Genomic DNA, 17,732 nt, shown 5'->3' on the forward strand with positions numbered 1-17,732 from the left:
ATATATATATATATATATATATATATATATATATATATATATATATATATATATATATATATACACACACATATATATATATATATATATATATATATATATATATATATATATATATATATATATATATATATATATATATATATACACACATATATATATATATATATATATATATATATATATATATATATATATATATATATATATATATATATATATATATACACATACATATTATATATATATATATATATATATATATATATATATGCTCTAACAACAGCTTTTGTTTTTAGTTTTAATCAAATGTCTTACAGCCATTTAAAATAAAGCTATCCTTTGCTTAGAACTGTACTGTAAACAATCAAAAAAGTGTATATTGCACTACACATTGTCAACTGGTTAACATGTTTAATCACCCCAATAAGGACTTGCGGCAAAGTTCAATAATCAGTTAATTGATACACTTCTAATTCTGATTTCTGAGATATACTGTAATAAAACATATAATCTTAATGCCACTTTCCACAAATAGTATACAAATCGGTTTTCCTTTTCCCTAAAGGCACAGAAATAATGTTCTTAAGAGGGGAAAAATCATGAATTTCTCTTTCATTTATAGGAAATATTTTTCCTATAAAATTATTTTCCTTTAAAAAAAAGAAACGGGCCCCAATTTAGGTACTACTGTTATCCACTTTAGTGTTTTAATTTTACTTTAAACATTTTTACATTTATTTAATCAAAAACTAAGAGGGTTTACCTCAAATAAATATTCTGATAAATTATTTTCTGAAAGTTAAGCACTTCCTTTCAGTGAAATTTAAATACCCCATTTTGTAACCTATTTGTGAAAAGCACATAACTGCTTTTTAATGTACAGTAGGTCTAAACAATCAAGTAAAACTAAGTATGTTTATCAAGGTATAACTTATAATAAGTCAAATAAATAGATAAAATAAAATGTCAACAGAATATTTTCAATGTGACAAAGCTGGTGGAATAATGATCAAGTCATTGTCATTGCAAGCACAGCCACAGTAAGGACTTCAGGTTTTTTCCATGAAGGTTATCTCATCACTCTGGCTGGTTTCAGTCTAAGAGGGGAAGGGCATGGAACGCTTTCTGTGGGTTAAAATGAAGGGAAGTCTTTAGTCCAGGTAGTTTCGCTTGATCTCAGTCAGAGAATATGCCTTTTATCCTGGCATTCCTTGGCACTCAGTTTGTGTCCGAGGAATGTGGGGGTGGAGGAGCTGTGACAGCATCCGTGTCTGAGAGGAGGTGCAGGGAGGTGCCTGGCGGTCACGCTGGAGGCAGTGGTGGGACTGAGTGGGGGGAGTGAAGCCTGGATGGGTCAGTGGAGGAGGGGGATTATTAGCATGAGGGGACAGGAATACTGTAGAGTCTGATATGCAGAAATCAGAAAAGGGTAGGCAACATAGAGTTAAAACAAAGACAACAAAAAATGTTGAAGGAGAAGTCAGAGGATGATATACAGAAGATATAATAGGATCTATAGAGTTTACATGACTGCACTAGTTCGAATGCACTACAGAGGAGGTATTTCCCGGTAAAGACATTCCACTCTTTCAACACACAATGTGTTCTACTAATTAAATGTAGTTTAATATCATATAATCAAACATATCCCATCCAAAACTTGTTTTGATGCAAAGACAATTGTTTGACCCCAACTGAGTGGAAGAGTCAAATATCATCCATTCTTAAAGCTACACTGTGTAACTTTTTTAGTTTATTCTTAGCTAAAAACACACAGTTCTTTCAAAAATATATGTGTATATAAATGTATATGTACTTCTTTCAAGTAATAAAATATTCTGGTAAGTTTATAATATGCTATTGAAAATACATACGGGTGAGGGGTTCAAATGCAGGTTGCCATGTTGCCCCTCTATCTTGAAATTACATTAGCCAAAGAGGGACATACCATTAAATTCAAGCTTCGCCTTTCGCGTTTTAACACTCGATGGCACAGTGTCGAATGTGAAGAAGGGGATTGCCATGTTAATCTTGGACTAAATCGGCCACCGTAGGAGTTAAAACGAAATCAGAATTGAGAGGAACAGAAACTAATATTCCCTGGATGGTCATATACCTTTTCACTGCTAGATGGGGAAAAAATAACACAGTGTAGCTTTAAATAATTGTACAGCTAGCTTTTTCCCCTCTAGCATAAATAAAATAAAATAAAAATTAAGTTGCCACCCATGATTTCTGATCATTTTCACTAGGGATGCACCAGATGCTAGGCTACCAAAATTATTTGGCCGAAAATAGCAAAAATTGCACAAAATTGAGTAAGTTTTACCAAACAATAACTTTTTGATAATGCAATTAAATATAGCAACTAGCGCATGTGAAAGAATTGCGCATGCTTCTAAATGCAGCTAAGAATGCAGACAATGTTCTGCTGAATTGTCTAAGCACCCTCAAATGCAAGCAAGGGCCCCCTCAGTTGATACTGTAATAATATATTGGCAATATATGCTGCTCCAGTGCATATTTGTGTCTGTAGAATGTCAAATGTGTCAATTTACAATGTGTTTCTGCAGTGGTGACATGGTTGAGTTTTTATTCAGTGCCGAGTTATACAGTCTTGCAAAACCTCTCATGAACAAACAAACAAAGTGTAGACTCGAATCAATGCAATTAAGATATTTATTGTGCATTGTTAGAAGCTTCATTGAATTTTGCGAGATTGCAAAGAACTGACATAGCAACAGCATTTAGTGATCGTAAATGGAGCGGTCTTGGCTCACTTTCGAGTCCACAGTCTATATAATCTATTGAATGAAACTATAGTTTTTCATGTTGCAAAGGATTAGTGGCCAATTGCACACTGCAGAGTTTTGGAAATTACATAGTAACACATTAAAGCAATGTAAAAGCAGACTAAGAGTCATAGAAATATATTTGTTGTAAAATCTAAAACTTAAATGTACACACTACTGTGGTGGAGCCATTGCTTAGCCTACATCAGCACTTTAATGGAGCAACCTCAGTGATTTCAGAAGCACCCCCAGTGATTTGATTTATGATACATGTAGGCATAATAGGCCAAAGATAAGATAGCATAAGGCATTATTGTACTTTTTTTTTTTAAGTTATATTGTGCTTTGTTTGTAATGTCTGCTGGAATGCTAAAAAAATTCTGTGTTAAATAAATGTTTTTAAATTGTAATTTATTTTTCTTTTAAAAGTAAGACAAAATAGTAAAAAGCTTATTTTTATAATTTATGCAATGGTGAAAAAAAAAATGAACGGGAACATTTCAAAAACATGCATTTGGTACTTGGCTTCGGCCAAGTGTTTTATTATTCGGCCTCGGCTAAGAATTTTCATTTCGGTGCAACTCTGATTTTCATGGCCCCCAGAATATTTTGTAGTATAAATATCTGAACGTGCAATATATCAAAAGAAAGAACAGACCCTCTGCTTTGAAGCAAAAACCCTGTTTTATTCTAGTTTCATGCATTCTTTTTTTTCCGGCAAGTTTAGCAAAAACCTGATAAAACGAAAGCATAGATGGAGTAGATCAAGTCCATCAACACCCTGAAAGCTTGTACTGTAAAGCAGTACTATAGCTCATCCTGTGTCAACATTTCAATAAGTAAAATTAGACAATTTTAATTAATATAATGTTTAATGTTGGTGATCACATTAATTTTACATATGCATATTAGTACATACAATATTGCGTGTTACCTGTCTAGCGATGTATGCATTTATGCTAACATAAATAATGGTTTGTAATTTTTTTTTCCCCTCATTTTGTGAAATGTGTTGGGTCATGTGATTAATGTCACACTTTTGAACTTCTGTTAAGGGAACACAGTGAGCATTGATCCTTCCTGGGTTTCACGGTGCATTGTGTAACTTTTTAGGGGGAAAAATGTTTCAGTGCACTGAAAGGATTTTGTGATAACTCTTAAAATGTCCGACTCCCTAATCAGTGCCCAGACTACTGAACTAGGGAGCTGATATAGGCACGCCATTAACTGATTCAAATCGATCCTCAAACTGAGCAAATCATCAGTATGAATCAGTCTCACTCATTCAGTGAAACTGACTCATTGTTTGAATAATTTCTCATAACTTTCTATTCATTGTGTTGAGAAGCAAAATTAATACTTTTACTATTAAGTATTGAGACAAATTAATAATATTAACTAATAATAAATGTTACTAATATTAATACTAAAATATAATTATTATTAAATATAATTTTATTATTGCACAGATGTGGCAATGTAGATGGATCAGCAGGTAAGCAAGGTCATGGGAGAGCAGATGGTAAGATAGATGTAAGGTGACAACAAAGGAGGGCTGAATGGCTTCAAAACATACTTGAGTGAACAAAATTGTAGGCAAGTATTTTTAGTCTATTTACTAGGTTAGGCAGAAGGGGTTTTTGTTAATGAAAAGCATTAATAGGATAATGCTAAAGAATAAATTCAGATAAGAAGAACAGACGTGAGAAACAGTCATCAGAAGGAAGTAGAGAAGGGATGTCCAATTGTGTGGGTTGATTCCATCTTTGCCAAGCAAAGGTACTAGCAGTGAAATTATCTGTATTAGTTTCAGGTTTGACAAAGGAGAGGACAGGACAGTCACAAAGCCAAAAAAAAAAAAAAAACAGAGGTCACTGCTTCATCTGGCAGTTTCACCACACCAATCTATTGGCCCAGCTGAGATCACAGATACCCTACGGATTAGGTTGATTGGTTTGGAGTAGAATCAAGCAAATAACAGAACTGATGCAGATACTGATTTTCCCAGCCAGAGATAAAACAACTGATACAAAGCCAATTACGAGGACTCCGTCAGAAATGTTCTGATTGGTTGAAGTGAGTCTATGAAGGGTAGAAAACAGGAGTGTACATACCTTGCCTTATGAAAAGGCCACTGGGTTTCAGAACATCAGACTAGAACAAAGTTTAGACAAGACAAATACTAGAACATTAAGCAATGAGGTTCAAATTTTCATAAGACAGGACAACATATCCAACACTCACACAATAATCCCACTGTCCGATTTAATTTATTTTCCATATTTCAAGTTTAAGCCAAAGCACTGCACAGCACAATAACCCCAAAGACAGCCTCAGGAGATAGAGCTAGATGGGTGAAAGTAAGAGAGAAAGACAGGCCTTTCACATCAAGAGAGAGTTTGTTGTTGTCAGCCCAGCAGGCGTTTTCTCCTGTGCTCAAGCAGCCATCTGCTCAACGTCAAAGCTAAACAGCATGAAGCACCTTCAGCACCAGTCACCAGTCAGCACCACAACCTCACACCAGCTCACCAACACACTACCAGCAGGACCAAACAGCCCAAATATATCATTTCTATAAGTGTTGCACTCTGCCAAAGGGAAGTTAACTGGCTGTGCGGGGGCCTGAAGTAACAGCAGGGAATCAGATTAACCTGCTTAGAGGTCTTATTGCATTACAATTGTGAGAAGCTCACCTCCTCTTGTCCGATTGGCTGCCACCGGGGCTTCTGGGGAGGGTTTCGATCTCCATAGGGCCTGGTGCAGAAGGTGGGCTGCTGACCACAGGCATACCAGACCAGGGAGGCCGTGTTTGGGTGGGCTGAGGAAAGATGCATGTGGGCTGCATTTAGGTACAAAAAAAACTCAAAGCAAAATAGCCTTGTCAAACTAAACATTTGAAAGCATGATAAAAAATATCAAATATTCAAACCAAACTAGTAAGAGATATGCAGTATAGACTTGCTGACACAATTATAATTAACTATATCATTATAAGAAACTAAAGAGTTTCATTTAACGGGTCAAATTTATATTTAACATTTATTTATAATAGAAACAAATTACATGTTTAATGCATTCTTGCTGAATAAAAGTATTAATTAAAACAATCTTATTTTTTTAAAAGTGTCCCGATCTTTTGCATAACTGTGATATTTCTTTAGGTTTACTCATATGCAATACTTTTCTTCAAGTTTAGAGTGAAATAAGACTTTTCTTTGACTGATTGAAGAAAAGAAAAAAAACGTAACTATAAACTGCACGCATGTACTACCTTTGTTTTTAAGCTTGGACTCATTCCATTATTTTGGCTACTGTGGAAAGAGAAGAGAAAATGTCAGTAATATATAACATGTCAGGGTTTATGAGCTACTGTTGACTGACTTCAGTAGGCAGCACAAAGATGGTCCCTTCATTGAGGGGATCAGAAAACATGCTCATGTAAACCAACATGGATCAGCATGAGCTGAGACATTTCTGATGTTGTTTCAACATGTGATCAGGGGCCTCATGTACAAAACGTTCAGTAGATTTTATCCCAATAAAGTCTGTGCATGAAAAGCACAAAATCCACTTTTTTCTTTTTACTTCAAATTCGATCCTTCAAATACAATTGTATTTTATCATAATGTTGGGAAGATCACAGGAGTTATCATTAGGCTACAGTCTTCCTGCACACAACATTAACAGCACGTCTCCGTGCAGCAGTGGTTGTATAGTATTTTCATCGGACCTTTACAAACCGGCCAATGGGCCATCTATCACTAAAGAAATCCAGCAGTGTCTGCCGTAATATCAGTCAAGTGCGCATCGATTACTGTTCTCACAAGAAATATTTAATTTAAAGATGAATTGTCAAGCGCCTAGCACACCTAGCGGTCATTAAAACTTAGTGTGCCACATGTTCAAAAGCAGTGCATCCACTACAAATATTTCTACATTTTTATATGCATTTTAATGCCCTTTTTGTGTTTATGCAACATTTGCAACATACGCTTACCTGTTGAGTCAAACAATCCTATTTAAGAAGCATTACTGTATTAGTCACAGCATCAGTCTTGAAAAGTCCCTATAAATCAGCACTACAAAAGTGCTTTCACATGATGTTGTTGCATCTTTAACTCCAGCTGAATCACAGTCTAAGTAAGGGGTACTTATAAGACTTTCAGCCTGACAGCATGTCTTTGCTGACAGAATAGTGAAACATTTTTCCCCTGGAATAAGAATTAAATAAAGTAGTAGCACTTCATATTCTGTATTGCATTCAAATCATGTTTAAATATACAACTTAAAACCTAAACCTAGTAATGATTTGACAGCATCTTGGTATAAAATAAAATCTAAAAAGTCTCTGGACATTAAATCATTCAGTTTATAAACAGTTACTAAGCACACGTAATATAGTAATACTACACACTAGTATAGAAACATGATTGAGCCCACAGAAGCAGCTCTCAAGAGTATGTTGGTGAGCTTTCAAATGACACATACTTTGTGGCTGATGTTACCTCATCACTATACGAGAGAAATTTAAAAGTCCATTACACAATGCAGCAGTGCAAAATACTTACTCTAAGGATCTGTTAGGACCTGCAGGGAAACAAACAAAAGAATGAGTATGTATGATGCAAGGACACAAAGCTGAAGTCACAACAAAATTATTTGCACATAGCTGAAACCGTATTGAGGAAGAGTTAACTATTTGAAAAAGGAGCTGCTAAAAAACTAAAGCTGATTACATTGTAACTATTCATAGGAGGCAAAAATAGGCACAAAAAAATTCAGCACATGGAGATCTGAAAAAAAGAATACACTTTATTTTAAGGTGTCATTGTTACAGTGTAATTATATATTTAAAGTAATGAGTAATATTAATTAACTACATGTACTTACTATAGGGTTAGGGTAGAATTAGGATTTGATTAAGGGCTAGTTGCATGTAATTATGTAATTTTTGGTACTTTATTTAGCAAATTATGCATAATAACTGGTTCAATTAAATGAATCGGGCTATTACTTGTTGGGACTAAATAAAACAACTACATGTCTTAAACCTGAGAAAGCTGTGTTACTGAACAGGTCAGCAGTGTTATTACATTTATTGCAATTTAATTCTGGGCAGGTCATTGTCTCACCTCTGTTCTGCATGGTCCTTCTAGAATAACGGCGGCTTGGTCGTCTTTCAAACGAGGCGGATCGTCTAGCTTTGTTGGCCTTAGTTGTCTGATATTCTGTCTTCCCACTTCCCACAAATAAAATAAATTTATGTCAGTTTCACACATATCTTTAAAACCGTCATGATAAATCCCCGCTGACTCGATAAGACTGCAGACATTTACTTTTATGGGCCTAAAGTAATGAAAGTGTAATGGCATTGGGAAGAGTAATGACACTGTTCCTTGAAGCAAACAGCTCAACAAAAAATTGAGACAATCAAACACACACAGGTGAAAATCAAAGATAAGTGAACACATTGATTAAAAAAAATAATCTGGAGACAGGATAAGTGCAAAAAAAAGAAGCCTGGCCAATAGGAAACTCAACTGGACAGCGTCAAAGCTCCAGGCTGGCAGCTGGAGATAAGATGCAATTTTGTAGTAAGGACAACTAACACACACATACTCACACGTTTAAAGCAGACTATGCTATGATTTACAACTTAGCAGCAGATACTATAAAAAGGACCTATAAAAAACAGGAAGGCTTGTCTTAATCCAGGCAAAAATACAATAACATTTAACTGACCACTGGGCATAATTAGAATGGGTTTATACTAAATTCAACAATAATACCATAGGCATTACACATTACTCAAAATGCAATACTCTAACACATGACTCTAGTGAAGCCATTGTACAAGCAAAAGCAGAGATGTAATGCTTTTAATAGCTTCAAATAAAGGCAATACCTTCCCCAAATTAAATTTGCACAAAATTAGTAGCTGCTTTCAACAAAAACAAGTAGTCTAAAAAATATTTTGGAAGTGCTTGCCCATGCAAAACTCATTACAAACTACAATACTTGTTATGGGTCAACACAAAGACGTTGCCATGCAGTTGCTAACGTTGGTTTGAGTGGTTTTAATGTGTTCTAAGTTTTATTATTTGCCAGCCACTCACAATGGACAAACTATTAAAGGGTCAGTTCACCCAAAAATTAAATTTTTCTTTTATTAATGACTCACACCAATGTCGTTCCACACCCGTAAGACCTCCGTTCATCCTTGGAACACAGTTTAAGATATTTTAGATTTAGTCCGAGGGCTTTCTGTCCTTTGAATGTAAGTGTATGCCCACTTGCTGTCCACATCCAGAAGGTAATGAAAACACCATCAAAGTAGTCCATATGTAACATCAGTTGGTTAGTTAGACTCTTTTGAAGCGTCGACAATACATTTTGGTCCAAAAATTAAAAAAAACACGAATTTATTCAGCATTGTCTTCTGTTCCGCATTTGTTTTCAAACCTCAAATAAAGAATCAAACGCGAATCAGCAGATTGATTTGAGATTCATAGCGCCAATGTCACGTGATTTCAGCAGTTTGCCAGTTTGACACGCGATCCAAATCTTGAATCATGACCGTTTGATTCTTTATTTGAGGAACACAAGAGAAGACAATGCTGAATAAATTTGTAAATTTATGTTATTTTTGGACCAAAATATTGAAGTTTCAAGAGTCTAACTAACCAACTGATGTCACATATGGACTACTTTGATGGTGTTTTCATTACCTTCTGGACGTGGACAGCAAGTGGGCATACACTTACATTCAAAGGACAGAAAGGCCTCGGACTAAATCTAAAATATCTTAAACTGTGTTCCAAGGATTAAAAGTGTGAAACGACATTGGGGTGAGTCATTAATGGAAAAAAAAAATCATTTTTGGGTGAACTAACCCTTTAATGAACTTCAAAAAAATTCACCTGTATCTGAAACGCGAGCCCATTCGGATGAACCCGGAGCTGGCCGAGCTCTTTTGGACGGGGCCACGCAGGCGGAAGAAGGCATGGTGCTCTACGGCACACTTCCACAGATGTTTGCAGGCCTTCGGATGGTCCATGCGGAAGACAAACGTGTGCTCTTGTTCCTTCCCCTACGGCAGAGTACAAAATGTAAGAGCAATGTACTATTAATTTATCCATTGGTGTGACAAAAGAAGCACAGAATAAATGGTTTAAGAATGAAGAAGGCATAAACAAATGTAACCTCAAGAACATGCTGAGAATGAGAACATGTAGGCTCAACCTTTAGGAAAGGTTATCACTTGACTCTTGTTACATGATTAACAGAAGCTTATTTGGGCTAGACAGAGTTAAACAAAAGCTCTGTAGCCATTAAGCTATTATTTCCGAGTGCTATTAGGGCTGAAATTTAGAGGAAAATTTGAATTGTGATATTTAGGGGAAAATAACAAAACAAAACAAAAAAACTGCAGTTGAGATTTGCCAAAAACTTTTTTTTTTTAAAAGCTCAAGGTTTGCTGTGGCTGTTTGTAAGGCTCCACAATTTGGCACAAAAATTTCAATTATACATAATTTTGATTATAAAGTAAAAAAAAAATGCAAATATAAAATTACAATATTTACGGATATTTCTTAATTTTCCAAAAATAATAATTCTTTTTAAAATATATTTTTAAACATGGAGACCATAAAGCTTTTCCTTTGCGGACAACATAGTTTTTGTAAGCCCTTTTTATTACAAGTTTGGGCATGTTGCATTTCTGAATACGTTTTAAGTGGTTCACTGTGAAACAAGTTACTCCAAAATACTGAGAACACTAGATCATGAGCTGAACGCATGAAAATGAACACAGCGCAGGGCTTCACTCTGAAACACGAAGCACATGTTTTTATTTAATTTGCTGTCTTTACGACTGATAGCTAAAAAAAAAGATGTATCCAGCAAATGCCATTTGATCTAATATCCATCTACTTAAGCAAATCAAGTCTCTCTGTCTCAGTTGAACTTCAAAGACCTATGGAGTCTGGGGGCCCAGTATGCAGTAATTAATGACATACAACTCAAGGAGACCTACAATCTCGTACAGGACAAAGACTAGCAATCGCATCCTATGGGGATACCTTTCTATCATTTTATTACTGGTCACAATCAACTAGATGAATTAATGCTGGAACTAATCACAACAGACTTCCAGAGTCAACAGAAACCCACACTGCAATGCACCAAACCCAAGCCCCCATTAAAATACATATTTGGATGCTGTCTGACACCATCGTGTGTCATGACTGACATTGTTATTGTATGTTCAAACTTAAGAGAGTGATGGACAGTTATGTACTCATATTCACAGCTCCAGTATTTTAAAGTGTGAAGTGCTTCAGATGCCAGGCATGCCTGAAGGAAGTCGTTTATTAACTCGTGTTGGAGAGATGCCAACAGTCTCAGCAAGAACACACACACAAATTCTCACACACAAAGGAGTGGTGCTGTTTCCCAAAAGCATTGTAAGTTGAAAGTAGAACAATTGTGTTATCGTATACATTGCAGATGTATGTTATTGCATTCTTTAAACATAAATAAACATAAATGGTACTAATATGCAATGTTGAAGGAAAACTGACGCACCTACTTATTGGTTTTGCTTGCTTGCTAATTATGTATGAACAAAACAACTGTTTGATCACAAACAGTCAGAAGTAGTCACAGGATATTTAAAATACTTGTTAATACCAGTTATAAAATGTACTCGGGGAAGGAGTGACTCAAGTCACTCTTTCTATCACCCCACTAGCAAATGATGTGTCAACTGCATGCGTGTACACGTGTGTGTGTGTGTGTGTGTGTGTGTGTGTGTGTGTGTGTGTGTGTGTGTGTGTGTGTGTGTGTGTGTGTGTGTGTGTGTGTGTGTGTGTGTACGATGTTTCTTTACCTCTTCTGTCTCCTGCATTACCTGTTCATCATCCTCCACTACCACCAGGGTGAGTTTGCTCTTCTTAAAGTCCAAACGTGTGATCTTGGGCCTATGTAGACAGCAGGTTTGCTTTAGATAAAATGGCCATTGTCATTACATTTACTTAAAGGGTTGATGAATTGAGAAATCAACTTTCCCTTGAGCCTTTGATATATAAAATGTCATGGTAATATAAGAATATTCTGTAAGTTTCAGAGCTGAAAACTTCCTTGTTAGTAAAAGAAAAGCTTTTATAGACATCAGGGCCAGAAAATGAGGCTTCCAAATCAATGACATAATAGAAAACACCGCCTCTACAGATAAATGTGTCCGTCTGCTTCTGTAGCCTGCCTACCAACTCGTGGAGCTAAACGTGCAATACACATGCCGAAGATGGCAAGATAATCATTAGTAAACAAGACACAGGTCGACACTGGATTTACAGAAACATTGAGATTAAAAACCAATGCTGTGCCTTCTATATTGGATCTGACAGGAATGGTGCAGCACACTTACGTGAGTAAAAAGTTTGTGATAGTATTGCATTGTTACAGATCATATTAATTATTTGTATAATGTGCATAATGGTTCATTGCAATTCAGGATCAGAACAGATCAGATCGGACATGTAATGTTATGGGTCGGGGAGCTCGCAAAGCCCAATGTCCCAGGGCTATGTATATTTTCAGACGGGCTACCAAAACGTAAGCACGTAGGCAGGCCGGTGAATCTTGAATAGTGAAATAACATTAATTTCTTGATATGCATTGTTCACTCTCAACTTAATATTTAAAGAGTGTGCACCCCGGTGTGCGTTTCGCACATATATCCATCGGGCGCAGGGCCAAGTATTAAAAAAAAAAAATCAATCATGTGTGGAGAGATAAATCATTGTGTTTGTTTGATAAATATGCTTTTTTAGAGCGCTGATAATGCTAATTAGATAATTATTACGGTTGCTGCTTTCAAAATAAACCGTCCCTCCCGTGAACTGAAAGGGGAGCTGAAGCTCATTAAATATGCAAATCTTCTCCAATCCTAGCCGTGGGCGTTTACTTCAAAGTCAGTGCGGCACGCCCATGAAAACCGAGTGTTTCTTGAGAGAGCCTCAAAACCAGTGTAGACAACAGCCTATTACTTATTAGTTATGATTTTTTTAAATGTAAAAACCATGCAAACGTCATAAGTTGACCTCAGACAACAGTATAAAAAAGTTCATGACACCTTTAAAGTATGGCAGAATGATTATAGAGGACAAATAATTAAAGTAACTAAACTTGTGGTTAAAAGGTGAAGTGTGGGGTTCGTCTGAGTTTTTAAAAACAAAGATTACATGAAGAACTAAAATACTGTATGCCCGTTGAGGAAAAATGTATCTCAGAAGCTTTCACTTAATTAACTGACTAGGGTACAAGCTCCGGAAACACTGGACTCTTATTTTGAAATGTCTATTCTTTACTACTTCCAGCTGCTTATTCAAACTGATGAGGGAGAGCACATTAAGCAATATTGCGATCACTACTTTTCCGTCTCTACTTTTAAAACCTCTTAAATTAAGACCCTACTTATATCATGCAAGATATTTAAGACTTTTTATGACCTCACATTTTATAAAACTAAATTTAGGACCCACATTTATTTGTTTTTTTTTTCAAATGTTAAAACCACTCAACTATTTCTGAAATGTAAAAATCCCCTTTGGTGTTGCTAGTGGTGAAGAAATTACACACTGCAGCTATAAAGAGCTGGTGAGGGAATGCTTACCAAAAGAACAGGCCAATCTTAGTTTCTCCCTCAAACACGAGAACTCCAGTGGGGGTCAGACCGAGGCTGTATTCATTTCCGTCTCTCGCCTGGAGGAGGAGGTAACAAAGAACAGATAAGTTTCTAGATATATCTGGATTGAAGACGGCCCCCCTCAAGGTTCTGATTTTAAACTCTTGAATACTTTAAACTTGAATACTTTAAATGCATACCTTGACCATATGCATGTCCACCCCATACATCTCCAGCCATTTGGCCTTATTCAGGTAGTTTATCTCAGCTTGTGCTGGCGTCTGGCCCCTGCGACGACAGCAAACGAACAGGGTAAAACAAAATGTAAAAAAAACAAAACAAAAACAAGCCAAGGTACTGCACATCTGCTGTCGATTACAGCTTGTCGAGGTTACAGTGATGGGTCATAAATCACACATGAAGTGTTTGGGGTCAACAGTAGAGTTTTGGTTGAGTAGACAGGGGAGATTCAGGGAGAGTCAGAGGTGATGACTTACACATTGACATTCATCCAACTGCTTTACGTTTAGATTTCCTCTCTAAGCACCGACATAAAAGTCATCGTGCAACTAGGAGGTATGTTTTTTTAGAATGAGTGCTCTCATTTATACCTGCACTCCTTCCAGGCATTGTAGATGTCTACTTCCATGTCTTCGGTCTGGTTTGAGATGAAGCGGAATTCTGACACCAGGTCAAGTCCGTGCTCGGCAGGGTCACAATCACCAAGTTCAGCTGAAAGGTAAAAATGCTACAGATCAGCAACAACGTTTGTAGCATTTAGCTGATTTTATATATCAGCTATTTATTACACACAAGTATATACATATAAGTTATATATAATAAGTAAGTTATGGGGACTGAATGTTCCATAATGGCCTGATCTGTACCAGCTTTTGCGACTGGTTGTGGTTTATGTTGTCATGTTACAACTCAGTGCAAATTGTTCCACATCAGCTATACGATATCATGATCAGAGAGAACCAGGACAAATCATTCTCTCCAACAGATTAAACACATGACCCTCAAAACCTGAGATTAGCACTAACAGCACTTAAAAAAAGCTAAAATGCCAGAGGAGTACTGCGCATTTATGTAGAAGATCAGAGCACAGTAGGAAGAGAGGGGATTATGTACCCTTTCTTTCAGACCCACACTAATGAGCCATCATTTACTTTTGAGAATGAAAGAGAAATTTTTCAAAACCAGTCACACACACTCCCACTCTCACTCTCTCTCTCTCGCAAAATATTTAAAGTTTACAACAAGCTGGGAGATTGAGCTCTCGTCAAAAGACCCCTTGAAATTAAAAGGATGTGTATAAAACTCTAATGTACACTACCATTCAAAAATTTGAAATAAATTAAAACTTATTCAGCAATGATATCTCCTCCTGGTTTGACTAACAAGGCTTAAGACTAGTCCCAGACTAAAATATATGTTTGAGCTGTAAGTAAATTGAGCTGACATATCTTAAAATATGTCACTGCCTTTGTTTTGTCTCAAGGTGCAAAATAAAATGGTCAAAAAAATGTTGTTTTTTTTAAGGCACACTTATAAAAGCTACTTAAAATGTCCTAATTGAACTAAAGCCTAATCCTGGCTTAAAATATGAAGCAGGATAATTGTTTTTTGTATTTCGATATTCATATTAGAATGATTTCTGAAGGATCATGCGACACTGAAGACTGAAGTCTTAAATAAATTACACTTTAAAATGTTTTAAAATAGAAAACGCTTTCAATAATATTTCAGAAAAATATATTTTACTTTATTTTTAATCAAATAAGTTCAGCCTTGGTGGAACCCCACACTTCTTTATATAGATTTATATATATAATTTTTTTTTAAAGAATTTAAAAAAAATTATGTGACTTACCCTGTAAAGCATATGCAGCCAACTCCACTGTTGTGTCAAATGGACACTCTAACCTAGATTAAAACACATACAATTTTAAATTTTAAAACCAGTGGCAAAAAACAATATAACCAGTTTATTTTGTGGACACTATGTATAAGAATGGAAATGTGTTAATACAGACATGCAATTGCTCAACAAAACCCATCACACTTTTTAAATACTACTACTACTAAATTTCAAGATGCTTTGACATTTAGGACACAATTCAAAACAACTTTACTTACTTTCCACTGAGAATGTCCTGCTTTAACTGTAGTACAAAAAGGTATCTACAAGAGATAATGAAGATGAAAGTCACGAGTAAAACAACAGAGTCAATATTTAGTTAGTTAATAGTATAAACAGGTGACAAACCTTGTTAGCTCTTCGTGCAAGTTGTTGGGCTCTGAGGAGTAGAACTTTACTCTCATATGGAGGCAATATGGTGGTCCAACTGAAATGAGGCATAAGGCAGAGAACATAATAGACATGTCAAACAATGCAAAATGACTTACTAGAGATATTTGCGCTTGTAGTGCACAAGTGTACAGCTTGTTGTGGTATAAAAGGTTTTAATGATAAAGATTGCAGAATAGAACTGGAATGTTAGGAAGTTAGGAATGTTAGGAAGTGATAAGATGCAGAGAATTTCCATTTCATGGTTCATTATTTTTTACCTGCCCTTCACATACACAGTTAAGCATTAACCTTATACAAACAGTTATTTCTGAGAGTACTCAGGAAGACTAACTAAAAACCTTGTGACCTTCCAACCTAGATGGATACAAGGTTTTGATGAAACAGAGTTTTTGAGTGATTAATAGCCATGGATAATTCTCTATAAATGAGTATTCGAGTGTTAGGCCTCTATCATATTATTCAACAAAGCACCCTTCACAATGTTGCTCATATAATCAACACTGTCCAAAACATTTCACAAAATGTGATGTTAGTAAAAAAAAAAAAAAACAGCATTTTACTTACTTTTGACTTGTTTTTTTATGCTTTTGGTGACATCAAGCCAATGCTGTAAAATGTAAAAATAAAAATAAGACATTTTTTTCATATAAAAACTTCAGTATTACATCAGGTTAATTTTTTTTTTTTTAAATCAGCAGCCACTTTGGCTGGTGGGCAAAAAGTGTTTCATACTCCAGACTGAATACTCCAGAAAATTCTGTCCTGTCTATTGAGCTGGGCTGCTATAACGGGGTGATGCATGAATAATGTGGAAGGAGGGAGGGTGGGGGCACTCATGCTGATGGAAGAATATAGTGTCTCAATCTCTCCCACACATTCCTCACACGCTCTTCCCTCCCTTTTTCCATTCTACGCAAGACTCTGCACTAGCCTGAGCCCTGTCTGCTGCTCTTTAGCAGATTTAATATTTTATCACTCTTTAAGTTACAGAAGTGTCAATAATAAAGTTTATTACAATGTGCATCCTAAAGTTATTTTTATTCAGTTGTACAGAAGTAAATAAATTCTGATGGTTTATTTTGCTGAATAAGCAAACTGCATAAAATGACAATGTTTACAAATGTGATTAAGGAAAAGCTCCTGATTTTCAGGGATTGTTCAGTAACAACACTTGCATCTACAATGAAAGCAGGGAATGCACCAAATCTAGAACATGCCTGGTACAACTTAGCTAGGAACGACAATAAAAACAGCATCCAAAACGGTCAGGAATTTTGGGAGTTGTGTTTGACTCAAACCAAATCATGAAGAACACCCAGTCATGAGGACTGCCATACAAAAGCAGACAGTGTGTTCGGTCTTGATGTTCCTAGGAGTAGTGTTGCACGATATACCTGAACTCGCGATACTGTGCTATTAAAAACAGTGCGGTTCCACATTTTATAAGTACAGGTGCTTTAAGAATGCCAGCATTCTAATAACTAACAGCACCACTCTTTTGCAGAGCTCTGCTTCCACTCCCTAAAATATAGCTGTGCAGTGCATGAGAAAATTGGCATGAATTTTGTGTGATGTTTAAAAGAGCAATTAATATAAATGCTGCTGGGTCAAAGCTGAATCACGCTTGCATTTCAGAGAACATTCTATCGCAAATTCAGCTCCCTTTCATGGATTTATGAACAAACAAAAAAACTATTTGCAACCACAATACCATGGTTACGGTTATCATTACTACATCTTATAATTTATCTCATCGGTTATCATTTCTTACTGTCTCTCCCATTGAACTGCTGTGAGCTTGTGCTCCCCTGTCTAGTATTGCTCCATGCTGATAACTGGTCTGAGCTGAAATATGTTTCACATATGTAACAAATGTCAGCTCTTATCAGTTGGGCAACTTGGTGGTGGCACCAGTGTGACCTCTAACAAAATT

General features: G+C 36.0%; 1 protein-coding gene across 3 annotated transcripts in view; it reads right to left on the reverse strand.

Moving 5' to 3' along the window:
- The window catches only part of epb41l5 (erythrocyte membrane protein band 4.1 like 5), a 45,156-nt gene that overhangs the window by 15,920 nt on the left and 11,504 nt on the right, over positions 1-17,732 (reverse strand). For 2 of the 3 annotated variants that reach the window (XM_067443892.1, XM_067443893.1), the window contains exons 4-16: positions 16,364-16,406; positions 15,755-15,833; positions 15,625-15,669; positions 15,359-15,411; positions 14,094-14,214; positions 13,683-13,770; positions 13,471-13,559; positions 11,686-11,776; positions 9,716-9,885; positions 7,928-8,034; positions 7,364-7,382; positions 6,067-6,106; positions 5,489-5,613 (exon numbers count right to left, since the gene is read on the reverse strand). In XM_067443892.1, coding sequence (XP_067299993.1) covers positions 5,489-5,613; positions 6,067-6,106; positions 7,364-7,382; positions 7,928-8,034; positions 9,716-9,885; positions 11,686-11,776; positions 13,471-13,559; positions 13,683-13,770; positions 14,094-14,214; positions 15,359-15,411; positions 15,625-15,669; positions 15,755-15,833; positions 16,364-16,406 — 1,070 coding nt within the window. The remainder of the gene's footprint in view (positions 1-5,488; positions 5,614-6,066; positions 6,107-7,363; positions 7,383-7,927; positions 8,035-9,715; positions 9,886-11,685; positions 11,777-13,470; positions 13,560-13,682; positions 13,771-14,093; positions 14,215-15,358; positions 15,412-15,624; positions 15,670-15,754; positions 15,834-16,363; positions 16,407-17,732) is intronic. The other variant, XM_067443895.1, reaches the window with a different exon arrangement.

The sequence above is a fragment of the Pseudorasbora parva genome, chromosome 5, assembly GCF_024679245.1.
Source record: "Pseudorasbora parva isolate DD20220531a chromosome 5, ASM2467924v1, whole genome shotgun sequence".
NCBI lineage: Eukaryota > Metazoa > Chordata > Actinopteri > Cypriniformes > Gobionidae > Pseudorasbora > Pseudorasbora parva.